At 37.2% G+C, this 26,552-nt stretch overlaps 3 protein-coding genes across 5 annotated transcripts; 1 reads left to right on the top strand and 2 right to left on the bottom strand.

The window, feature by feature from the left end:
* The first annotated feature begins 1,622 nt into the window (after positions 1-1,622).
* On the top strand, positions 1,623-10,102 carry LOC113775793 (serine/threonine-protein phosphatase BSL1). 2 transcript variants are annotated; one of them, XM_027320808.1, is made up of 21 exons: positions 1,623-2,142; positions 2,245-2,305; positions 2,422-2,500; positions 2,600-2,679; positions 2,785-2,879; positions 3,514-3,613; positions 4,551-4,620; positions 4,961-5,062; positions 5,599-5,680; positions 5,782-5,952; positions 6,586-6,763; positions 6,855-7,053; positions 7,131-7,298; positions 7,400-7,638; positions 7,747-7,831; positions 7,917-8,015; positions 8,172-8,371; positions 8,437-8,512; positions 9,053-9,188; positions 9,275-9,414; positions 9,545-10,102. In XM_027320808.1, exons 1-21 carry the CDS (start codon positions 1,941-1,943, stop codon positions 9,626-9,628), a joined length of 2,646 nt encoding a protein of 881 aa, XP_027176609.1. In that variant the 5' UTR covers positions 1,623-1,940; the 3' UTR covers positions 9,629-10,102. The 2 variants fall into 2 exon arrangements, with proteins under 2 accessions (XP_027176609.1, XP_027176616.1); XM_027320815.1 differs by having other exon boundaries at positions 2,112-2,142; positions 2,610-2,679.
* Positions 10,103-10,483: 381 nt separating this feature from the next.
* Positions 10,484-11,884, bottom strand: LOC113779429 (SOSS complex subunit B homolog). Of its 2 annotated transcripts, none has more exons than XM_027325012.1 (2): positions 11,795-11,884; positions 10,484-11,051 (listed from the first exon to the last, which is right to left on the bottom strand). In XM_027325012.1, exon 2 carries the CDS (start codon positions 11,041-11,043, stop codon positions 10,612-10,614), a length of 432 nt encoding a protein of 143 aa, XP_027180813.1. In that variant the 5' UTR covers positions 11,044-11,051; positions 11,795-11,884; the 3' UTR covers positions 10,484-10,611. The 2 variants fall into 2 exon arrangements, with proteins under 2 accessions (XP_027180813.1, XP_027180805.1); XM_027325004.1 differs by having other exon boundaries at positions 10,484-11,302; positions 11,795-11,866.
* A 1,106-nt stretch (positions 11,885-12,990) lies between these two features.
* LOC113765373 (nodulin homeobox) lies at positions 12,991-25,333 on the bottom strand. The gene is made up of 17 exons (XM_027309529.1): positions 25,184-25,333; positions 24,438-24,528; positions 22,727-22,852; positions 22,434-22,592; positions 21,422-21,505; positions 21,215-21,343; positions 20,832-21,044; positions 20,172-20,303; positions 19,953-20,048; positions 18,525-18,686; positions 17,973-18,264; positions 17,752-17,874; positions 17,603-17,672; positions 17,088-17,151; positions 15,615-16,118; positions 15,488-15,522; positions 12,991-14,554 (listed from the first exon to the last, which is right to left on the bottom strand). Exons 2-17 carry the CDS (start codon positions 24,513-24,515, stop codon positions 14,020-14,022), a joined length of 2,802 nt encoding a protein of 933 aa, XP_027165330.1. The 5' UTR covers positions 24,516-24,528; positions 25,184-25,333; the 3' UTR covers positions 12,991-14,019.
* Between the last annotated feature and the right edge of the window lie 1,219 nt (positions 25,334-26,552).

Genomic DNA, 26,552 nt, shown 5'->3' with positions numbered 1-26,552 from the left:
TCTCAAGCCGAAAACCTGCCCCATTCTAGAAACTCAATCAATTCAATTAGAGTAAATGTCCAAAATAATCACTCAATTATTTGAAATGGTCCGGTCTAGTTATCGAACCTTTTTTCTTTTTGGTCAAAAAGGTCATCCAACCCTTTAAAATGAGATCATGTTGGTTAATTTAACCAGTAAAAACCAACAGAAAAGAAGAACATTCCATCTATTATTTTAAGTTTTTGGGAAAAAAAAGATGTCTTAAATTGCTGCCGGTCATTTTCAATTGATGCAATAAAGAATGATCCCAAAATGTCTCTTTTAAGGAGTTGAGTGACCTTTTTAACAACAAAAAAAAAAAAATAGTGAATCATACAATTTTAGATGGTTTAGTAATTATACTCACAATTTTCTCATTTATTTAAATAAATATAAGGGGATCTCATTCCACCCGGTCCTCAATTTGATTGTTTTGTTTGGCAGATGGGCTCCTCTTTGTCTTTCATTTTATGTCATCATCCATTTTATTATGGAAGGTGGCTTTTGCCTTTCGGTCAACATTTTTAAAAAAGTTTCGTAGGACTTTCTCAGTTTGAGAGTTCTCCCAAGAAGTAATAAATAATATTATAATATATATATATTTTTGCTTCGACATAAATACCCCATGGCCAATACACTAAAAAAAATGGGATAATTGCAGAAACCTTCCCTGAGATTTTTAATAGTTGCACTCACCTCTCTTGAAGTTTCGAAAATAGCACTAACCTCCCCTAAACTTAACATTTTAATAGCAAATTCACCCCGTGTCAAAAAAAGTCTTTTGAGAAGTGTTGTTCCATTTGTACCCTTTTGCTTCTTGTGTGGTTTTATTAGTAAAAGAATGAAAAATATTAAAAGCTGGAAACAATTAGTGAAACTCAAGGGGATATAAATGTAAAGAAAATAAATGGAACAACAACAACAACTGGAAGAAGTAATAAATATATGTTCAGAAATTTGAGATTTTAAAACATATAAAGTATACAACCAACTCAAAAAATTTTCATTCACTAGTATACATGGAAACTTTTCAAAAACCAATAATAGTGTATTTTTTTATTTGTTTGCTAGTTAAAAGTGAAGTAGTAGTGCAAAAAGAATGGTTTCATCAATCCACGAAGGAAAATCATGGAATTTACTAAACTGGCAAAGTCAAAACAACTAAATGCCACATTCAACACACTACTTATCATCAATCTATAATTACTTTGATGACTATTGCTATTGTACCTTTAATTAGTTGTTATGAGCTTGTTTAATTATTAATCTTGTTTAATTAGTTGTTATGAACTTGTTTATTGTTCTAATTTTTTGTTTCATATTTGTTTACAACAACCTTAAACTCTTAGGTTATAGAAGTAAATTCATCCCATGTTATGTTGGTTATTGGCTCCAAATTCATGTTAGGAGACGTCAGTGCTATTTTCAAAACCTTAGGTAAGGTGAGTGTAATTGTTAGAAATCTCAGGGGAGGTTTCTACAATTATTCCAAAAAAATAAAGAAAAAATGAACGAAGTGCCAGCTGCCTCGTTGTTTTTCGAGGAGAAATTTAATTACTATTTCTGCTCAGCAGTGCGTAGTAAAACCCACTCTGTCCCTCTTTCCCTCTCAAGTCTGAAAAAAGCCAAAGCTCTCACAGTACAATCACTTTTACAGGGGGGACGACGAATCAAATGAACCACAATCCCTCGGTCGATCCCAGATTCCGGCGTCACTCTTTCTGCTTCGCCGGTGGGCCTGGATCCGTCTTCAAAGAGTTTTAACTGTCTGTTGTTATATTTATTTGTTCCTGCCCACCAAGTCCTTTTCTGTGATCTGCTTCTTCAGTTGGAACTTAAAAATCCTTGATTGAGGAGTGGGCAGGGTTGGTTAGGTTGGTTAGATTCCTTTCTTTTTTTCTTTTTTTCCTTTTTCATTGATGGGCTCGAAGCCGTGGCTGTATCCGGCTCCGACCTATCGCCCTTTAGAGACCTTTTGGGCCACCGACGACGATGCGCCCGGCCCACGCTGCGGCCACACTCTCACTGTCGTTGCTGCTACCAAAACTCACGGTCCTCGCCTTATCCTCTTCGGTGGCGCCACTGCTATCGAGGGCGGTAATGGTGGCGCTCCCGGCATCCGTAAGTCTTTCCGCTACATATATTTTTCTTTTTCCCGGCATCCGTAAGACAAAAGTTCTTATCTTGTTTGGCTGAATTTTTGTGTCTAATCTGATATCTCAGGGTTAGCTGGGGTGACGAATTCTATCCATTCCTATGATGTTCTTACTAGAAAATGGACCAGGTATGTCTTCTCTTGAATTCAACTGAAGCTTGTATTTTTCTGTTTCTTTTCTTTTATGGTTGATCACCCTTGGAAATTACTATGCGTTTATCTTATCCATATTCACTTCTGCTCAGACTCCGGCCAGCCGGGGAGCCACCTTCTCCCAGGGCCGCCCACGCTGCTGCTGCCGTCGGTACTATGGTTGTGTTTCAGGTGATTAGAGACAGAATGCATAATTTTGACTGAATTTCTGTTTCTTTTTTTTATTTTTCCTCTCAAAATTAGGTATAAATTTGATGCTGGGTTTCTTAGGGTGGAATAGGTCCTGCTGGGCATTCAACGGATGATCTCTATGTGCTTGACTTGACAAATGATAAATTCAAGTGGCACCGGTCTGCTTCTGGAAACTGCTTGGGCATTTTTTACTTGTTCCTTTATGTTCTTTTGTTCTTTTCTGAATGCTGAATTTGACCTGGCAAACTTGTTTTCAAGTGTAGAGTTGTAGTTCAAGGACAAGGTCCTGGTCCAAGGTATGGACATGTGATGGACTTGGTTGCTCAAAGATACCTTGTCACTGTTACTGGCAATGATGGTGAGAATGGTTTCCAGTTTCAGACTTTTATTAGGTTAATCTTCCTCGTTTACTAAGTGGAAGATATCTTCAACTGAATTGTCAATAAAGAACCACAACATAGTTCTAGGGGAATAAGAAATTGCAAGTTGGAATGTGGTGCACAAATACATTCGATTCAGTGATAAGTGATTGGAAATTGTTTTTTGGTCACATAATGCTTAAATGGAATCTTTTTTTTTTCCCAAATCCTCCCACCTTTTCCATAGGATTTGAACCCTGAACTTGGTAGTGGGGAGGACTTTAAGATCCCTCCCCTGGCTAGTGGGCGTAAATGAATCTTTTGAAATTAAGCACTATATGAATCCAAATTGGCACACATAAGCTGGACCCATAATTTGGTATTGCCAAACAATACAAGTTACCTTGAGTCATTCCTTTTTATCATGTTTTCCCAATTCTTTACAGAAGTGTCATTTCTAAGATGTGCTTGAACTCTTTCTAGACATTTGTCTACACTTTACGCCTTTATAGAAAATGGGAACGTGTCACCTGAATTGTCTACTTTACAGGTTATACTTGACATGTCAGCTTTATCAGTGTTTTCTGTAAGTTTTCCATTGCATCAACTTATCAGAAGTTTAATTCTCTGCAGGAAAAAGAGTGTTGTCAGATGCTTGGGCATTGGATACTGCTCAAAAGCCATATGTATGGCAGAGACTTAATCCAGAAGGGGACAGACCATCTGCTAGAATGTAAGGTTACAACTTTCAATCTCAATTATATCGGTGCCATTTGCCCATTTCTGATCCATAAGAGGGGCTTCCTTGTTGGTCCAACTATGCACTGTCTAAAGTTAATTTTAGGTGGAAACCTTCTATTTTATGGAGGTGTCCATAAATGTTGTTTCACAGTATTGTAAATAATTAATCATCCTTGTGTCTTTCTGCATCAGTTCTCTTTCTTTCTTTTATAGACGGTGGGGCTCGTTCTTATTAGCTAAAAAAAGTCAATCTTAGCTTCTTCAAAAGTTAAGCATTTTGTTGACTTCCTAGCCCCCTTCACTTATAGTACTTTATAGTTTGAATCAATCTGGTTTTTAAATGGAAATCTTGAGGTTTTAAATGCTTTTAAAACTTAAAAACAAGATTTAGCTTTTAGAAGATTACAGGTGACTTTTTTCAAGTTAAAAAGGTAAAAGCAAATGAGAATAGACTGATAATCTCCTTGTTGAGTCTTATTGTATGATAAGAATATGTACCATATTTATGTTGTAAGTATTTGAGTTAGTCTTTTAACTGGAAATCATGATATATGCTAGTGGTTGTCCAGTGTTATATTTAAGTTATTGTTACACATGCAGTTTACATTTGTTTCTCTTATATCTTTATCAATCATCAGTGCCAATAGGTTTTCCTTTCCTTTGTGTGCCATTACATCCTCCTTTTCTCATTAATGCTTTTTATGCAAGCTTGTTATTGTGGATACTTTTACGTCAATATATAATATAGAAGAATTTGGATAGCTGCTTATGTTTGACAGCGTCGTTCATCCTGTTGTTATTTTGGAACTTTCTTATGCTTAATTTTTTTTTTCCTCGAGTATGAGTACATGTCCATTAGATATTATACATAGATACATTGGTTTTGTACATATATATCTATGTATATGAAGTTAGTGGTTGGATAATAGGTATGCGACAGCTAGTGCCCGCTCAGATGGCATGTTTTTGCTTTGTGGTGGAAGAGACTCTGCTGGCACGGTAAGGTCATAATATAGGGAAACATATAGTTTAATAGAGTTTCATGCTTTATGTTAATCTGATGTTATTTTAAGGTGGAAATAGAAAGAGGGTGTTCTCTAACCAAGTAAGAGTGAGGTGCAGAATAATCTTGCTGGCCTGTTTTTTGCATTTAATATTTTGTCATCTTTGTATTACTTTTTTCTGTTTGACATTAGCAGGCACCAATCGTCCTTTCAATCTGACTTCTTTTTCCATGACTAGTGTAGTGGGGTTTAGCACTTGTCTTTAGCTTGTATAGATGCTCTAGTTTAGTGGACAACTGTTGTTTGACTCCATTTTGAATGCGTATCTTCTGCAGCCACTGGGAGATGCTTACGGATTGCTTATGCATAGAAATGGCTTATGGGAATGGACTCTTGCACCTGGAGTGTCACCTTCTTCAAGGTATCAACATGCTGCGGTAAGTGACAGGGAGATAAACACATCAGGAGACATTTTGGTCAAATGATCGTATCAATCTCTGTGCCTGTATGTGTCAATCTCTATTCTGTTTCTCTCTCTCTCAAAGGTAAAGGGGAAGCAGAGCACAAGAAATTACTTAAAGAGAAGAGAGAGATGTTTTGTTAGAAATTGATGTATTCTCCCCTGAAAAGTTGCTAGTTATTATAAATTTCCTTTGTCAATCAAAACTTTTGCCTCCCACAAGAACCTCAAAACTTTTTATGCGATTCCAAAGTTCATATGCATGTGAAATTTGCCCCTTTCAAAGTTAATTTTCTGGGTCTGCCTATGGCTATGGGGAACAAGGAGGTGAGCTGATGGGGATTGCTTAGATGTTTAGGGATGTTACGAAGCGATTTCACCTTTTGTTTGAAAATGGTACTCCATGTTGAGATTCCTAATCATTTTAGGTCTTGCTTGATTTTCATCAGCAGTCTAGTGCTGCTTCACTTCCTTTCTACTCTTTTCAATATACTTAAAAACATTTCTTGTCAGGTTTTTGTTGGTGCTAGATTGCATGTTACAGGAGGGGTTCTTAGAGGTGGACGAGCAGTTGAAGGTGAAGCTGCCGTTGCAGGTTTGTAAGAAGCCTTACTTTCTATTTTGTTCTTTTGAATAGTAAATATGATAAGCTCTTTTCAGGTAAACTAATTTTCTCAGCATTGGTTATATTTATAGTGTTGGACACTGCTGCTGGAGTTTGGCTGGATAGGAACGGGCTAGTGACTTCTTCACGGGGTAGCAAGGGACACACGGAGCATGATACTTCACTGGAGCTGATGCGTCGCTGTCGCCATGCAGCTGCATCTGTTGGTGTTCGAGTATATAGTTATGGTGGTCTAAAAGGAGGTAAAGATAATGAGCAGTTACATGAATTTCTCTTCGTTTTGAAGGGTCACTCCCATGCATTGATGTGGAGATATGTTTCCCTTTCTTATTTTCCAGTTGAGGATGAGAGTAGAATCTGCAACTACCTTTAATAACAAAAAAATTTGTTAGAAATTCTAGACATTTTTATTACTGGATGTATGTAATGAAATATGACCTCCACTAGCTGATGAGAGCTCTCTGGAATGAGAATAAGGCTGAAAAATGATGAATGTCGGTTGTATTCTTTAGTAACACCTTGCACTTATTGGATTTTATTTTTGCTTTTAATCTATCATAAGTTGTTATCATTTATCGCAATCTGTTCTCCTTAATCTGCAGTTGACTGGAAAAGAAACGATCATTTGTTGTGTCTTGTATCCTGGTCTAAAGTATCAGCCCTTATTTCTTTCAATGGCTGTCTTTCTTTGGGTGGTTGGCCTTTTCATTGGCTTTATGTGCCTCCTATCTAATCCCTGAAAACTTCTTTGAGCTACTGGGCTGTTGACATTAGTTAAGTTGATGTTACTTTATTTGCTATTCTTGTTCATCCTTTTTCCTTGTCTTGTTAAGATTGTTTGATGAGGTTTGTCCTGTTTACTTTTCTTGGTGCAGATGTCCTGTTAGATGATTTTCTGGTTGCAGAAAATTCTCCATTACAGTCTGACATGAATTCCCCTATTAATACTCCTGAGAAGACAAGCCCAAGGTCAATCCAGTCTACTTCACCTTCACATACTCCTGCAGCAGCTATGGATGGAGAGCCTGAGGCCCTTTCATCCGGCAGTTTGAGGTTTCCTTCTGTGGCTTATCATTCATTTCATTTACTGTGAAAGTAAACTAAGAAAACTCCAATAATTTTTAAGGCTCTTCATTTTGTATAGCATGGACAGAAATTCAATGGAAAAATTGGCAGAAGCTTCTGCTGCTGAAGCAGAGGTTGCAAATGCTGTCTGGCAAGCTGTGCAGGCAGCATCATCCACCCCTGAAGAAACATCTGTCTCAGGTGACAACCCACAAGATGCAGATAATACTTCAGAGGGTAGTGACAGCGAAGCTGATGTTCGCCTCCACCCCAGAGCTGTAAGTTTCCTGTAGTTGAATATGTCCTTTTCCATTCTCTTTGTGGCTGCAACATCAAGCTGTTTTTTCTTTCTCAGGTTGTAGTGGCAAAAGAGACTGTTGGAAGCCTGGGGGGGATGGTAAGACAGTTGTCATTGGATCAATTTGAAAATGAGAGCAGGCGTATGGTTACAACACATAATGATTTGTCACATCCAACAAAAAAGTTCACCAGGCAGAAGTCTCCTCAGGGCTTGCATAAGAAGGTGAGAGCTGCAAAATTTTCATACACAAGTTTGTTGACAAAGAAGTTGACTTATTGGGCTCACTGCTATATTTTTGCTTGTTGTCCTCTGTTTGGCTGCAGATCATATCAACACTGCTTCGGGCTCGGAACTGGAAAGCTCCTGTGAACAGAAAGTTCTTTCTGGATTCGTATGAAGTTGGTGAGCTTTGTTATGCTGCTGAGCAGATCTTCATGCATGAGCCAACAGTTCTCCAACTGAAAGCCCCAGTAAAAGTGTTCGGTGATCTTCACGGACAGTTTGGTGATCTAATGCGGCTTTTTGATGAATATGGATTTCCTTCCACTGCAGGAGACATAACGTAAGCTAAAAATAATACTTTTGAGTAAAAGTAATCTTTTTTGTGAAGCCTAACGGATATATAAACTCACTTCAATCTTTAATGAAGCTGTGACTGCTTCTCTTTCAGTTATATTGATTATCTTTTCCTGGGAGATTATGTTGATCGAGGGCAGCACAGCCTGGAGACCATCACGTTGCTCTTGGCACTGAAGGCAAGTTTTAATATCAAGTAATCCCCTTTAATTGTAGCTGCTGTTGCCTCCTAAGATGAGCTGCTTATCTGCTACTGGCCTACAGATTGAATATCCTGAGAATGTTCACTTGATTCGTGGGAATCATGAGGCTGCTGACATTAATGCGCTTTTTGGTTTTCGCATTGAATGCATTGAGAGGATGGTAATTAAGTGTGATAAAGAGTTTTCTTTTCTTATTGGAGTTTTTTCCATGTTTTTGTGAAACAAAAAAATGATTGTTTCAGAAACTCAGCTTCCAAATGCAGCCTCTTTTTATTTTTTGATTTTTTTTGGGACATTCATTGGTGGTTTTCTACAGGGAGAGAATGATGGGATATGGGCCTGGACCCGTTTCAATCAACTTTTTAACTATCTTCCACTGGCTGCATTGATTGAGAAGAAAATTATCTGCATGCATGGTGGTATAGGGAGGTCAATAAATTCAGTAGAACAGATCGAGAAAATAGAAAGGCCCATAACAATGGATGCTGGATCTATAATCCTAATGGATTTGCTATGGTATGTTATTGTCTATTGTTAGAATTTAGTTTGCACTTGAATGCTTCCTTAGAGTGTCTGTACAGGTCTGATCCAACGGAGAATGATAGCGTTGAAGGATTGAGACCAAATGCAAGAGGGCCTGGTCTTGTGACCTTTGGGGTATGCATATTCTAGATCTTTATGTATGAATAATTTCCTTTTAAATTTGTTCGCAGATAGCCATACATTGCCTGACTTTCTGGCTTTCTTCTTTTGTTGCTACTCCTAGTATGGTAATCAGTGCTTAGTTTAGCTCATTTCGGGTGATCTTGAAAAATTTCAAGAATTTGGGTTTTGATGTCTGTTACACCCTGAACTGCTGTCTCAAACCTGTTGTTATGGTTGTAATTGGAAGTTTGAGGATGTGGTGGTGTTCCCAGCATTTATTTGAAGTGATTGTCATTCAGGATACAAACAAAATTTGGCATATAACTGTTGCCAAAATACGCACTGAAGCAAACATTTTTTTTTCCCCAAATAAAAGCACTGTGGTCCTTAGGCTCTTAGGAGTATTTCATTTAGTTAACATCGTAGCTTTGGGTAACATACTGGATGTCCATATGTGGAGTTGGTTCTATCTACTAACTTTGTTCAAAATCTTTCCCTTTATCGTGATCTTTAACATATTTGTGTGACCAACGCACTTATGATGACTTGCAGCCTGATCGCGTTACAGACTTCTGTAAGAAGAACAAACTACAGCTCATCATAAGAGCTCATGAATGCGTGATGGACGGATTTGAACGTTTTGCTCAGGGTCAATTGATCACCCTTTTCTCGGCCACTAACTACTGTGGTATGAGTTTAGAGTCCATTGTTCTTTCTCTTTGCATTTCTTTTCTGTTGCTAGACCTTGCTGTCTAATTCATAAAATGCACTTAGGAACGGCCAACAATGCTGGGGCAATTTTGGTGGTTGGCAGGGGGTTGGTTATTGTTCCTAAGTTGATTCATCCCTTGCCACCCCCACTTCAATCTCCTGAGACATCTCCAGAACGCATGACAGAGGAAAATTGGATGCAGGTAATATTTAAACTATGCTTTTCACATTTCGTTTATATAGCTTTAAGTCAAAACCTGAAATATTGGATATTTTGGAATTTATAGATAAAATGCACTCTCTTTTTTCTTTTTTTTTTTCGGTTTTCTATAGGAGCTTAACATTCAAAGGCCGCCAACGCCTACCAGAGGTCGTCCGCAGCCTGACCTTGACAGAAATTCACTTGCCTACATCTGACTCCTTTTTGATGAGATTTATACTGCATGATTTTGAGGCCAGAATCACAAGTCCTTTGGATTTCACAATCATATCATTTTTCAGAATGCAGAGCAGCCATAGATTGACATGTTCCGTTGGCAGCATGTTGTATTTAACAAATGCAAGTGTGAAGTATAGGCTGAGATTGTTGTGAGAACAGGCGATTACCGCTCGTTCTGCATAGGAAGGTTTTGTAACATACAGCTGCGCTGGAGTAGAGGGAAATCAGGGAAGTGGGTATCCTGATATATGAAAACAAGGGGAGACCGTCCCCCAGGGAGTTGTGTGTACTGTAATATAGGAAGAAAGTGATTTTGTAGCTAACAATAGTTTTTAGCGTTTAGCGATGAGCTTGAAATACCTGTTACACGTGTATTAATAATGATAGTAATAAGTCATAATGATTTTTGTAAAAATATATTTAATGAAAAATAATGTTTTGGCGTGGTGATCTGCTCTGCTCCAGAGACTAAAATCTCCATTCGGGATGTGCAATATTTGCATCAGCTGAGGCTCAGCCAGGGGTTGTGGTCAAGGTACAAAAAAAAATAAAGAAGAGAAAGGGGTGAATATTTTGAGCATGCTGTTCTTCGCTTAATTCCACAATCGCATTATCGTTCTCTCGTTGTTTGGTTAAACGCTGGCTTGGAGATGAACGGCAACCTAGAGTTGCGACGTTGCACAATGAGCCTAAAAGAATTAACTCACTCAATTCAATCCCATGGTCTGTTGGAATTGTAAGAAGAATCGGCATCCAAGTAACCATTGCTCAACAATAATCAAAAACAAAACATAGAAAAGATCAATAGATTACTGCAATTACCAACTCTCGAGTATTCAAGCATGCAAATGGACTACTGAACCGGGTATGCGGAAGCATCATATAGCTAATTCAAGATTCAATCCAGGGCTTAAAATTGAAAAGTCGTCAAAGTAAGTACTAGTAAAAGAAAACTCCTCAGTTAGATTGGAGGAAAAATACGGGAGTGGGGGGAAACGACGGCATCCTGGACATAGGCATTAGCAGCAGCAGTAGAAGAAGAACTATGAGGCGGCGGCAGCCAGCGTATCTCGCTCATATTGGGCGTTTCAACAAAAGCCATGCTAAACTCTCCTACCTTTTGAACCTGTCCTCGCTTGCCAGCCCTCAGCACAAGGTTGTTGTTCCGGTTGTACGAGAATATCCCATTACGCAAACTCAGAATGTCACCGCCCTCAAATGCATCGCACTCCTCCCCCCACAGCTCAAAGTGCACTGCCGCAGTCTCGTCGGCTACCAGGGCCAAGCATGTCTTCTTTTGCCCTTCTACCGTCGCCTTCCCTTTCTCCAACAAGATGAACCTGGCGTTTATATTGTTCTCCGCCGCTGGTACTATGTCTTTCAGAGATTGCATTCTCGATTCTGGTGATGAAAGAAGTTACTCGCTTGACAATTTATAAATATGCCACCAATTCTTGTGACCCAAAAGCTTTTCTTTTTTTTTTAAAAAAAATAATTTGTAGTACTGCATATTAGGAGGACTGCTACTCTTGAAAGGGTTTCGGTTTCTTTCAGTCAAACTAACAAACACCTCGCATGCCTCAGAAGGATGAGCAAAAGGCGTCGACCTGATTTCTTGCTTCTTATGGTTTATGGGTGCCAACAGCTTTCTCCTTGTATAAAAAGAGACAAAAATTGAGGTGTTTTAATTAAGAAATGAGTTTAAGTACAGAACAAAGTGTGGGTTGTTCCATTCATAGATTTTAGTTTTTACAGCCAAAGTTACACACTCGCTCAAACTGAAACGTATAATACGACAGAAATTTACCAATGTTCAGGTCAAACACACTACGGGTCCCACGATAACCAAAACAAAGGGAAATGTAGGAAAAAAAAAAAAAGAAAAAAAAAGGGTAGAACAAACGAAAGTAAAACATGTTCGACTTGGGCGCTCCAGTTGATCCCACAAAAAATGGTTTTCTTTGAGTGTAAAACAATCTCACTCGAGTGTAAAACAGATTGAATTTGTAACGCAAATAAAATATTTTTTTTTTCCAAATACATCTATCCAAATTAATTCCGATTCATAATCAAGATTAACATGGAAGTATACAAGGAAATTCGAGTGTCCTAGCTAAAATAGAAGCATAATCAAATTCGAGTACCTGAGATATTAGTAGTCGATTCCAAGCACGAGCCGGGTAGCTAAGCCAATGGATGCTGGGCAGGGCATAAGAATCCAATCTTAAAAACGTCAAAACTTTAAGCTCGTCCAATAGGAAACAACCACATGGTCCATTTGCACCTGATTTGCCGGCCTTTCTGGATTGCCACTTTGATGCCCTCCCTTATTCTTTTTCTTTTTTTTTTTTTTAAAAATAAAAAATAAAAACAAGTTCTGGTACTTTACTTTGTTTGAATTCTGTTGTTTATATGGTATATTTGTTTGTTCGTCTATTTTTTTTTAACTTTTCCAAGGCCCCAGAGATAACAAACTACAAAATGAAAACCAAACTTTAATGCCTCCCCTTTTTCTGTTGTTTATGAGTATTTTTTTTGTTTGTTTACGTATTTTTTAAGTTTTCCAAGCCCCTCAACAGGTAGGTATCAAGCTAAAAATGGTTGTTGTTGACTGAACCAATACTACTAATTATTATTGAGGAAAATTCATTAAACCCAAAATCCAGTGGGACTAGTAAACAAATTCATAAAAACAATTGAATTTTGGTGTAAACGACCTTTGTTTGGATAGTGTATTATTTGAAATATTATTTGGAATAATTATTGTAGCACTTTTTGTGATATGATGTATATGAGATAAAAAAGTGATTGAGAATATAAAAAAATGGATTGAAAAATGTGTTTATGATGCAAGCAAAACATTATTTGGGATAACAGCACTATCCAAACAAAACCCCGGTATTTGGAATATAGTTTTCTCCCAAATATTAGTCTTCGGTACCCACACCCAAAAAAAAAGAAAAAAAGAAAAAGGCAAAAGCAAAATACCAATCCAAACGGAACCTTAATTATTGTACAATTTTAGTCCTTAAATTTAATCTCCAATATTTTTTAGTTACGGTATGAATCCAGTCACCAATATATCAAATTCAAAACAGATTTAAGACAATTGAAGAAAAGCAGATTTGGAGCATTTAAAGAATTTTTCACTCTATATCTAAAACTTATTTTCACTCTATATCCCTATTGCCTTAAAAACATAAAATCCAAACACTCAACTTTTACGCGTAATTAAACATTTCTTTAACTACTTGATTAATTAACTACTCACGTACCATCACATTTGTAATTGTTCAAAACTAACTATTGTTCTACTTTTTTTAAAAAACATGTGACTGTATGTAACTAATTTCGCGAGAAAATCCATCCTCTTAGATAAGATAATCAATACCAAGTGCTGAACATTGGGAACTAAATTTGTTTCTATCAAAACTTCAAGGACTAAAATAGTACAAGTACCAAATGTTAGAAACCAAAACTGCGTTTCACCCGAAATTACTACAATTCAGACGAATGAATAGGGCCTCAAAGTAGTGGTGATGGTTCCTGCGATTCTTCATCTCTCCCTTTCAAGTACAGCTAAGGACTAACGCCAAATTTGCAAATATACTCACTTTCACCCAATCCTCCTGCAAAATTTGCCACTCTTCATAGGACGAAAATTTGAAATGCGAAAATACCAAAAAACATTTTGAGCATCCGGTTTCCCAATGTTCGCCAGAGAGTCATCTGCTCTTCTTCTTCCGACTTAGCTTCACCCCCCAAATGTCCTGAACGGAGAACTCCGCAACCCTGGCTTTAAGCATTTTGACTTGCGAGTTTCAGCTGGTTTATGAGATCGAGCTTATGGCTCTGCGATAACCGTCAGTCCCATTGGGTTGCATCCTGTTAATGATTCCCTTGCCAGGTCACATCCTGGCGAACATTGGGAAAGAGAGCATGGGATTAATATCCACAGCCCTCAGAGATACCCAGACGAATTGAGCAACTGTTCCAGCGGCATAGGGCCAGCCCGGCCCGGTCCAATACAGCAGGAGGCCAAGACATCACCACGCATCAAACTCAATACAAACTTTTGGAGTCACACCCTCCACTTTGCCTCTGTAACTGGAGCAAGCAAGGAAGTAGATGAAATAGCGAATCTGTATCTGCATCTGCTTCGCACCTTGAGTTCATAAAACCATGATAGCCAAGGGCTTAGATGAAATATCAAATCTGCATCTGCATCCACATCCCACCTTAAGCGCATGAAAACGTGACAGCCGAGGGCTTGCAAACAACACGGGATAATTTGAAGTATGTGCAGCTTGCAGGATTGAATTGACTAATGATCGTTGTCAGACCCCTCCACGATAAGCTGCAGCCAGGTTCACCGTGATGGTAGCCCAGAAACTTTGGTAGAATTCCACAAGACTCGCATTGAGCCAAGCTTTTTTTCAGCTTGATCATATGAAATACCCGTAAATTCAGATGGGTATGGAAGCTTGGCCCATCTCTCAATGCTAAGATCCATAATGTCCACAACGAAAGTCCCCGAATCCTTCAAGTTATATCCGTACCAATTCCCATTTACCTGATGCACTTTTCCGTTTCCTATCACTTTCGCATTTTGATCTAAGAGCAAAACATACTGCCCTGGCTCAAGGTTGACAGGCTCTGACTGCGCAATTTCAATTGGAGCTGCAAGTGAGATCCTTGAACTCTCATTACTGCAAGCTTTCACTATCGCATCTCCAATTCCACTCGTTTGATTCCCCTTTGCAGTTGAAACTACCTTAACATCTCCAACAGGACAGCTAGGAGAGTCATGTGGAGGAAGGTTTACAGGAGCACTTTGCTTATCAGCATTGTCCCCATCAGACAGCACACGAACACGAGCCATCCTTGCTTTGCGATTATTCAGCCTGTCAAATGACATTTTACATTAAAAAAATTGTGGGTTAACACGTATTTAGTGTTCATAAAAATGGTACTTGACTACTAATATTTGATAACCAAATCCAAAACGTCTTAAATTAAAAGGTTCCAGTTAACTAACCCCACCTTTACAGCACTGAGCCCAGCTTAACTAGAAATAGCAACGCATTCACTTTAAAGAGTATGCATTGCAATACAAAACATCGGAGACTCGCTAACCTCATTTATGTACTTAGCAGAAAGTGCACTTAAACTTACCAGAGTGTTCACAACTATTCTGTGCATCAAACAAACTAATCCTAATCTTCTATAGCTTTTCTCCTTTTTCCTTCCTCCACTGCCTAGGTTCTCGGTCATAAGAACTTTGAAGCAGTGAATAATTAGGACATGCATGCAGAACACATATAGCAAAAGAAATGGTTTAGATTGGCATATTGAAAAATAATCTTGATGAATGTTCAAATGCCTGACTGAAGAAGTTCCAGATAAGACAAGCATCTCTGAAAAGGAATAAAATAATATGGTTCCTTTGAAGTCTGAGAGATGAAATGATAAACTTCCAGTAACCACAATCATAAAAGGCATAGAAGGAATTGCACATCATCTTTCAAGTTTGCAGTAACAGATCCCTCGTAATCGCAAATAATTGTGTCATATGCATCTTCAGAATAGCACATCTCCCACCCACTACCCAAAACTGCCTTCTGCCATATGAACAACTGTTTACCTCATCCTTTTGAATGCCACAAAAACTTCTTCTTTTTATCGTTCAACAGTATCATTTTCACCACTAAATTCTATGCCTTTTATCCACATCTGTAACATGGCCATGTTCATCCATAGACCAAATTTCAAGACACAGAAGTGACACAACTCTAATCATAATGATCAGATCTCAAAAAAGAACGTAAAGCAATTACCAATTTTTTAGCTGGGAAGGAGTCACCTCAGAACCCTGCTCGAAAGAACGAGAGAGAGAAAACTATTAAAACTATTTGAATTAAAAAGAGAGACAATATATCGAAATTAGCAGAGATTATTTTTTACCAGATCACTTAATTTATCAGCCCATAATTGCAGTGATGCAGCATTACGATGCATGTCAGGTTCGTCCACGAGTGCCTTTTCGATCAGAGCCACCTGCTTATCATTCATTATGGTTCGCTTCCGCTTTCTTTGGTGCTTCTCTTCATTCTGTACAGTCTCCATCTTTTCCTCTCGTTGGATGTGCACAGACACATCTTTGGTGGATTCATTGTCAACAATCTGATTAGTAGGAGCTTTTCCTCCCATAGAACTTACGTCTGGCTCAATCATTACAAAATTTTGAGTATCACTCTTTATTTGTCCTGCATCTCCATTACATTTAACTTTATCAATCCTCTTCCCCACATCTACTGATTTTTTATCCACGCCATTCTCCCTGAAATTGAATGAATCCGCTTCATTGAAAGCAGCAGTCTTCAACAAATTTCCCTTGAAATCGTCACTTCTGTTATTGGAATTAGAAGCGTCCACTAAAGGTAACAACTGTCCTTTGCTTTGATCATCCTGAAAGATTATCAAATTTTGTTCCGTTACATGAATTGTCTGCATTGAAAAGGACAGATACAACAAGACAAGGTAACCAATAAAACAAGGGTTAAAAACAAAAAAGCCCCTTGTGGTATACCTAATATACAGAAAAGCCCCCCGTAGTTTCAAAATATACAAAATGACACCTCATGTTTTGAACTAAATTGTAAACTAACAAAATTCGTTAAACTTAACGAAAATGACGGTTTTGGCCGTTAAACTTATCGGATTCCGTTAAATTTACCGTTAAGTTTACCGAATTCCGTTAAGTTTTCCATAAAATTTACCGAATTTTATTAAGTTTAACGAATTTTGTTAGTTTACAATTTAGTTCAAAACATGAGGTGTCGTTTTGTATATTTTGAAACCACGTGGGACTCTTCTGTATATTAGGTATACCACAGGGGGCTTTTTTGTTTTTAACCCATAAAACAAACATGAAGCATTGAAAAGGAGAGATACGAGAAAGAAAGGAACCAATGACACACCGCGGTTATTTACTAGTCATCTCATCATATCCAACAAATCTGGTAACTACAGGAGAAAGTAATAAAATTCAGCTAAATGGGTCTCAAATGCTATTTCAAACAACAAGAGATTCTTAAATTTCTAAAGTCTCATGTGTATCACCTAACCAACCAATATCAACTAGCAACTATTAAAAGTGATCCACTAATTGGGATTAGCATGACATTTATCCTAAATTCACAAGATGATGTTCACTAATATTGAGTTTTGAGAGTTTGTTTCGCAAAAATAAGCCCTTAGATATGCTTTACCTAAATTCCCTTAACATTGTTGTTTGATCACATTGACTTAAACACATGGCTATTTCAGTAGGACAATTAACAAGTAGTGAAAGCTATTTCCACGCTCAAAAAATGCAGTGGCAAATTTTTTGATAAAAAGAGAAGCATATCTATAGCTAATGGAGAAAAATTTAACCTGAACTTGATTCTCTTCAAATAGAGCTGGCTTAATGTGAGATTCCAACTGACTAATGAACACCCTGCAAACAAAGCTGAATCTTACGCAACTCACAGAAAATATACCTATCCAACCAAAAAATGTACAAGAATTTCGAACATATTAATGCAGTAGTTCAAACGAAGTAAATTGATAGCAGAGCAGATTGTAGACGAAGAGAGTAAAAGGCATACGTTAGTCTCCAAACCAGGGCTTTTCATGATAGTGATGCTAGTTTATAGATGAAAGTAGCACGGAATACATATATGTAGTCTCCCACCTAAAAACCAAAGAGAGAGATGTGCTAACAAATGGCTTAATTTAAAAAAGAAACTTCCCGAGGCAGGAAAAGAAATTCTGACACACACACAAAAAGCATCCTTTTGCTTTTTCTTTTGTACCATCAAGCAAGCACAACAAAAATTCCATTCGTGCAGACTCAAGCAATAAGCATCAAATTGCAAAATCGTAAATGAGCAAGCATTTCAAACCACCTCAGAAGCTGCACATCCTCTTCATTTAGAAAGCCTGGAATTAGAGACTCCGCGTGACTAAGTAGTGAACCTAAAGATGCAAGCCATAAGTACAGTAAAGAATCATAAAAAATTTTATTTATAACAACACAAAGAAGATGAATACTTACTCAGGTTGCGATTAACAATGATTGCTTTTTCAGCATCAGAAAGAGCTGAAATCCTATGAGAAATTTTAGGGACCTCACTTTGCAAGCACTGAAGAAACTTGTTAAGAAAGAGATCTTTCTCCTCTGTCATAGAACAAAAATTTTAATAAAAAATAGGAGGGACAACCATGATAAACATAAAAACTAAAGAACAAGAACAGACTAAGGCACCCTATGTTTACCTTTGCATATGTCAGGGACAAAACAATGGAGGTTTGCTATAACTTTAACCAATAAGGATGTCCTCTGATGTGCATACGATGCTCGAGGGACATTGCAGGGAATGAAAGTGGATTCCAAACTGCAAGGATACAGGAGGTCTGATGATGAAAAAAATTCCAAAGCCCATCCAGCAGCTGCACAAGGATCATACTCCAGAGTGGCATCTTCCTCCCAAACTGGAAGTTCAGATGAACACCAACTGGATAAGAACTCTCCATGTGGAAGTGAAAAGATAGTTGTCAAAACCTCTGTCTGACAAAAGGATAGAACAATTGTCACAACCAATATTCCAAATTCTATTCTGAAGCACGTAATACTACATGCGTTAACACTGAGAAGAAATTCCCTAGCAACCAAAAAAAATCTGCTCACTGTTCTGCCATTCACAAGATTAGACAAGCACAGAATATAACATCACCACCAAAAGCTTGAAGCATAATTCTTAAAGTAGAATAAAAGGACCTTGTAAAATTACAAATAGTAAAAAGTGATTTTTGGACATATAAACTCACAAAATATGTTGTGATGTAAGATCGAAAATTTGAATCATCAGAGAATATATCTGCAAGGCGCATTCCATTCAGTTGCAGTAGACCTTTTGGATATATCTTGGCTGAGCAAGCAATTGGTTGTTTAGAATCTCCACCAAACATTTTCTTCAGCAAGTCAAGAACCTACACCAGATCATTCTTTAAAACTTAAAATATCAATCACTTAAATATTCAAAGCAGGTTTAGGTAGCGGCAACAGCATCTTCACAACCAGACCAGTCAGACAAAAGACCAAAAAACGGGCTTGAGTTTAATAAAGGAGGGACATAGGGTGAATTCTTGGCAGATGAACTTATCTGCATAACCATTTGCACAGATTTGCTTATCTTTGGTTTGACCAGTTCAGAAGCTCTTTTTGATAAAGGAAGACACAGCCATGTACAGGGTGAGCGCTAAGTTCATTTAGACTTGGCATATATAGACACCAATAAACAAAAAAGCATGACTTGACAGTGCAAAACTTCTTTTTTGATAGACAGTCAGACAACTGAAACAAAGTTGATTGACATGTGCATCCTTTTTGAAATTACCAAACTAGTATGGGTTAATTAAGATTACGTCAACCAGACCATTTGATGGCCCTAGCCCCTGTCCTACACCTTCAGTCCAACTCACTTCCGATCTCAGTCCATTAATAAGCAGCTTTTGCAGAGAAATGTTCTTCATGAACACTATCCCATAAATTGCCAATGCCAACTATAAGAAATGCATAGCATTTAATATCATAATTTAACAGGTGCACATAATTATCCCTTACACAGATGATCAGGGTCAGATCCATGCCTATGTGGGACCTACCAGTAATACAATAACCTTTTGGAAGTTTGACACCAAATCAACTCAAGTTCTGTAGCAATTAGAAATTTACAAAGGGAACAATCCACATAGTTTTTAGATGCTATTAGCTATGCTCAAGCAACAATAGAGCATCAGATTGAGATCCGATGTTCCCAATAGAAGAACCTATTTTGTTTGCCCTCCCAATTAGAATATTTCTTTGATGCCTATTTTTACTACCCACTTCTTGATACAACAAAAAGAATAGTATACAGCATAGATAACGGGAGACCAGTCAAACTGTGGTTACCCAACTAATGAAATGCCAAAGGAAGATTTCTTAAGATTGAGTAAATACACAACATTCTTAAATGATCAATAAATGCCAAAAGGAAAAGTGTTATAGAATACCAAGCCAAACGAGAAAGAAAAAAAATAAAAGATCCTACAAGAAAAGATAACAAACTTGCCATCAACTGCTTATGAACCGGCAATACTTATGATGCTTATTGTCTTAGAGAAAACATACTCTCTTCAGATATAGTTTAAATAAGTTATCTTATGTAATAAGGAGGCACATTACACACAAAGATTAAATCTTGTGAAACCAACCTCAAGAGCAATAGACTTGGCTAAATTCAGAGTTCCGGGGTTGCTGGCAACTTCATCCAGATAAGATACACTTTCAGCTTCACAAAGATGCAATAGCTACAGAAAGAGGATTTTTTGCCAATTTACAAAATAAATTTCAAGAATTAATTTAACAATATAAGCTGCAAATAGTCTCCTGGTATACAATCACAAAAGAACATATCCATCACTTCGCCTTACAATAGACAAGACTTTAGACTTCATTCTTGAAACAGCAGCCACAACTGCAGAGGATTCTACAAAAAACGGAGATACATTTACATCAAGAACAGTTTGCGCCAGCAAAAGAACGCCACCTTTACCGCATAACTCCTGACACACGACCAAAAAGGTTTAAACTCAATAGTAAGAATAACTGCAAAAGAAATAACGCAGGCTGAGGTGAAATGAGATAGAAAATACTTGATCCTCCAATAAACCATGTAACTTATAAAGTAAAACCAATTAAGGTAGACAAAAAGTAGCATTGAATTGACCATATGTGGAGAATTAGCAAAATTAATAATCTCCAATTTTCAGATAAGCTGCAAAGTTTTCAAAAAAAAAAATCTTTCTCAAGTAAAGGAACAAGGTAAATTTTATTTCAATGAAATATAGATCAATAGCTTTCTCCTACTCATGCACCACAGCTGTGTGCCCAGAAATTTTGAACTGCCATAGTGTTTAGCACAAGATGCCACCTGTTTCAATCCTTTGATGATACATTACACATTATCTTGACCTCTTAACTAATGAAAGTGAAGAAAAAAGCAGGGGAGGCGGCTGCCCGAGGGGGGGGGGAGCGCAATTCTGTGCATCTCATTGTAGGTGGATAAGGGAGCAGACGTCTTTACTAAATACCTTGTTCCTCACAAGGCGCTCCCGAAATAACTTCTGTTGACAGCATGACATAAGAAACTGTATAGAAGCCTCACACTGCTGGCACAGATGATTCAATGTTTCTTCAGCATTTGGACTAGTATGGAAATTAGCATTTTCAGCTGACAACCTGGTATGCAGAAACTGAATATCAAGTTGCACAGCAGCAAAAGCTACATCCATAAATATATCAACCTGCCAGAACGGGCTTCATGATCAGCCAAGTCTCACTGACTACTAATTGCATATAATGATCTCTGGTATATGAAGAAGTCAAGTTCATGTGGATAGCACCTTGTTCTGAAATTACTTCAAAAGGTTACACAAAATATTCTTGTGCCTTAAAGTTATAAGACCTATATTACCTTGGTATGCTGTAGCAAAAGTTGAGTAAGTTCTTGCCATTGCGAAGAGACACACGCTGTTAATAAATACAGACTGGAGGAAACCAGTGTTGAATGCAAGTGAACCAGCTGATCGGAAATGTTGTGTTCCTAGAAAGACAATGTAACTTAGTAAAAATAAATATGAAAAAAAAGGGTAAGTTACTGAAGGAAAAGATTGCAAGCAACCTGTCTGCAAGTAGCAAGAATAGCAAGCACAAAAAAGATAAGGTCAAGTATCTGCTCGGATACTTTTGTATCATCCACGAATATCTGCAAAAAAAAAATCGTCAAGCATCTGCCCGGATGAAGAAAGAAATCAACAAAGAGAAATAACTATTCACTCCAAAAACTTGTTGACTCGATGTTACTTTAGAAGAAAAAAGCCTATGCAAGAGGTGTGATTGTTCCAAATAATTAAAAGGAAAAAAGGAAAGGCAAGGAGTACAAAGAACCATTCACAATCAGAATTTTGCATTTCTGGAAAGTGTGGTCCAGAAATATGAAAGAAAACCAGAACTACCATCAAATGACTGTAGGGAAAAAAGTATTCCAAATTCCACTAACCATGACTCGCTTAGGAGAGAGTAAATGGGCTTCAAATGACATTTTGACCCCAGTTAAACAGAGCTAAGACCAACCTTTGGTTTGACTCCTCAAGCCACTCCACCGAACCAAAAGGCGTGAAAAAACAACACTTGAAAAAGGAGGAGCAAAACAAATTCAGCAAAACGGCGCAATCAGGAAAAAATCATAGACAAATAAGCTCCCTAACGTATTAAAAAGGGAGGTCTTCTCTGACTGATTTGGGTTCTGCCATAAATATAATGAATTCTTGAAAAAAAATAAAAAGTACAAATCCAATATAACCTAGAACGATGACAAATCCGATCTGAAGTAAAGTATGAGGAATAAAGCTGTGGAAAGGGGGGGGGGGGGGCAGGGACAATAGAGAAGAGTGGTAAGAGAAGAACTTCCCTCATTAAAACCATAATTTTACAATAAATAAAGGAAGATTGTTCTCTGAACTCATAAATTGCATGCTTTTCCTTCATCTCTTTCTTTTCTGCCTTAATGATTGAGCTTAGAGATAACCCCAAAAATGAGGAGAAAAGTCCGGAGAGGCAATAATCTGACACTACAAAAATCTCGTAATTACTGCTTAAATGTTCAATGTTAAAAGATACAACAGCCACTCAACCTGTTCAATCTTAGGGGGCCGAGGTGCCAAATCACACAATGAGTGCAGCAGTCTAAACCCAGATAACAAATATTCAAATAGTGCTTCATCCGGTCTCCAATTTACAAGTGCTGCAATAAGGTGTAAAGGAAGATGCCTTGCAAGCCTATCTACATCAATCTGCAACAATAGAATTTTGCCATTCTAAGGAGACAAATTGGGGAAAAAATTAATACTATTAATAGTCAAACAATGGCAAACATATTCATAAACAGAAATTTTGATCCCCTTTAATTAAAACTCCCAATAGCCACCTGGACTTGACATCCATTTTCAGCTGTGCAATGAATAACACTGTTTTCTGCCTCCCTTATTAGCCTGCCAAGCTCCTGTGAAGTTAGCTTATGCAACCCTTTAACCGCAGAAATGAAGTCAAGAACCTGTCAAGCAGAAGGAGAACATGTAACAAGAAATCTTTTGGAGAACAAGGTCCGGGATAAGAGGAATTATCTGTAGAAGAATCAGGACCAAAGGTAATGAAATACTACTCTAGGCAAAAACTGCCCGAGTCATGTTGTGTTTCATCACAGTTGGAGACAGTAAAGCAGCAAGGAAGTGACACTGCATATAAACATCCATCAAAAATAACAATGTCGCAGGATGATAGAGCAATATGCTGTCTTAAAAAAACCTAAAAGGTCTATAATTTGAGGTCAATGGAGCCAAGACAATAGCAAAATTTACTTTCAATACCTTTATAACTATTTTTGCTGAATGACATAATAGTGATTATAACAGTTTTGAGGAAGAATTCCAGCAAAAGAGCAGTTTCCTGTTTTGACTTTCAAATTATTACCCCATCTTTTCCAAATAAACTACTTCTCATTATCTGTTAAACTTTTACCTCTAGGAGTAATAAAAAGTATGCTCCATAATGAGAATATGACAGATGATGCCAAACTCCATAAAGGGCATGTTGTGTAGCTGTTTATTAACAGTAGGTGGTAAGTGGGACTTAAACCTGTTAGATATTGTTTTGACCATTTGGACAAAGGCAAATAGAAAAGTATCAACACCAGTATTACTTCAACTTTACCTCACTTTCAACCCAAAATAGGTTCCAATAATAAATATATATTTTGACAGAGCTGCACAAGGTATTACTATATAAATGGGTTTTCACCACAACCTTGCTGCATCAGTACTACAAGGTCTATTACACATTCAAAAGAAAGCAAGAATGAATTTAGGATCTTACAGCACCTAACTAACATGGATAGCAAGCACTTAACACACCATTTTCAACAACAGAACCCATGTTTTAAAAATTAGTGATGTCATAAATGAGGAAATAATTCACAAAAAAGAATTACGTCAATCAAATATTGACAGCAAAACCTAAAATTAAAGGTCAGAGGAAAACTGATGCTTAATGCAATCTGCAAGCACGCCTACACTGAAAATATGATTCATAAAGTTCATACATCCCTCTCTTTAAGTACTGCCTAACAGTATCACAAACAGCACACACTGAAACTGCAGTTTCCCGTTACACTCCTATCAAAGCAACTTAGAGACACTTAAGTTTTCTAGTTGCACTAGGTTTTCTGGAGAAGCTGGGCCAGCATAAACATTATTATTTGAAGGATATCGCATATTAACTGTTGAAAAACAAGTGCACTCTGATTGACTGACATGCAAATACCCAAACTAAATCCAGACAAAAAAAAAAAAAATGCTCTCCTCGAATCTCACTTAAGATGAGAACAGCGTCAATTGAAAATACAGTTTTAGGGCAAGCTGAAAGGGTATTCCAGTTACAAATGTCCATTTAATTAGGGATACCACTCCCATTGGCTGTTAGTATTACTATGCACTCACATTCAAAACCTAACTTCATACCCTCTATAACATTAGTCACTTCTCAGGTTAGAGAAACTATACCTCAAACAATACCAATATATACGACCACACAGCAGCACAAAATTTGCATTACTATTGTACAATAATTGTATGGTCACGTACTGAGTCATTTCTCCTCAAAGAGCTGCTCAGAGTCAAAGGTTCTGTGCTGCACAATACTTGCTCCTTTGAATTTCTCATTCTCTGAATCCCGCTAAAATGCCCAACCAAGAATAGACAAAGAATTTAAGGATCAGAGTAAACTGGAAAACGTAGTATCTGCGCACACATGCATATGTCTCTATGCGTTCATAAATTTTCAGTTCCATGCATTGCAGATTTAATTCCAGAGCAAAAGCCTAAAAAATAAAAAATAAAAAACCAGCGCAAAAAATAAACGTGAACTCTAAGCCAAAATAATTCAGAAAAGCTCCTTTTGGAAAGGAATCAATAAACCAAGGTTTTATATTGGCAAACAGATTGATGGCAGCCGCGCTTTTAGGGAGAAAAATTAAGAAACGCATTAGTTTGGCAAGAAGAAATAATCAATAACCCGGGAAGTGGGAGGGGGACTTTACTTTCGGAAATTACAACGAAAACCAAGAAGGAAAAAAAAAAAGAAAAAAGAAAAACAGAACAAAAAACACAGTAAACCTTATGCTAGAAGAAAAGACAATAAGAACATAGTAAAGTAAAAGCCCAAACTCATATGTGTGTGTGAGCGTGTGTATTCTTAATTAAGGGAGTTTTCACACCCAATAATTGTCCATGTCTAATCTTCAAATGAGATTTGCCCTTTCTCTGATTTCTTGTACAACAAATTTAGAAGGGGAAAGAAAAAAGAAAAGGGAGTAAGAAGCCGCGAGTACCTCAGGACCAAGATAAACAGCGCTGGAGAAGTGAAAGAGAGAGCGAAGGGGATGAAAATTTTAGAGGGAATGCAGAAAGAGCGAGAGAGGGAGGAAGCAAAGGAGGCATCCAAGTCCCAACAACTTTTACCCACAGCCACCACTATTCTATTCTATTCTATGCTCCCACTGCTAACTACTGCGTACAAGTACTCTTTATCCGCTTTATCGCTTTGTTTAAAATTATTATTATATGTTCTCTCTTTTTATTTTGTAATTTATCCACATATTATTATTATTTATTTATTTATAAGGTGTAACGCACAGTGCTACTGTGCGCCCCAAACAGCTCCTACCATTCCTCGAGAAGGTCAAGTCGGAGACTTGCAGGCCGTCCAAAGTGCAAAGCTGAATATATATGCTTTTTTTTTTTTTTTACCCTCCCCTCCTCATACAGTCATACCACACCTTTTTCACCCTGACTGTCAAAATTAGGGATACGAATACAAAGTTGTATACTTGATTACCTGTATGAATATATAAGCTACTTACCTGTATATATATATATATATGTATGTATATATAAGGTACAATCTACATATTTCGATATGTGATAGGTTCTAATATACTCCCTCCGTCCCACTTTGATAGTCCTGTTTCTTTTTTCACACAATTTAAGAAAAAGTAGTTAATTTTGTTGGAAAAATAAATTTAGATTGCTATTTTCCTAAAATACCCTCACATTAAATATGGTACAACTTTATGAGAACTTGAATTGATGGTAAAAAAAGAATCAACTCTCATTAAATGGGGTAGGTTTATAGTAACAACTACTTACATTAAATAAAGGTAATTTAGGAAAATTAAAATACAACTACATTCTTCAATTGGAAAGTGGACTACAATTTGGAACAGATGAAAAAGGAATACAGGACTATCAAAGTGGGACGGAGGAAGTATGTATTTCTATATTCAAAATACAATAAAAAAATGTACTTACATAAATCAAACTAAAACTGACAACGATGACACTTACATAAATCAAAACTAAAACTAAAAAAAGGGGTAGCAACGACGCCGGTTTTATCTCCTGGAAGGGTCAAGTAGAATAATCTTAATTACTCCAAAAAAAATTTAAAAAAAAATAAAGTACTCACTCGGTAGGCTCTTAAACTATTTTTTATTGTAATGTTTTGACCCTTCATTTTTCATAACAAATAAGCCCTTGGACTCCAAAAATGAATTGAAAAAAAAAAGGTCTAAATTTTAGGTACTCCCATCCATTGTAGCTGTTAAGGTGGATGGGATGAGTTTTAAATTTATCATATTTTTAATAATAAGGATTTCGAAAAGGGTCAATTTTTAAACTTCAAATTAGATGCTAAATACC

Source organism: Coffea eugenioides, chromosome 1 (assembly GCF_003713205.1).
Source record: "Coffea eugenioides isolate CCC68of chromosome 1, Ceug_1.0, whole genome shotgun sequence".
Classification (NCBI taxonomy): domain Eukaryota; kingdom Viridiplantae; phylum Streptophyta; class Magnoliopsida; order Gentianales; family Rubiaceae; genus Coffea; species Coffea eugenioides.
Note: the sequence above shows the minus strand (reverse complement) of the source record. Positions and strands in the feature narration are given on the sequence as shown.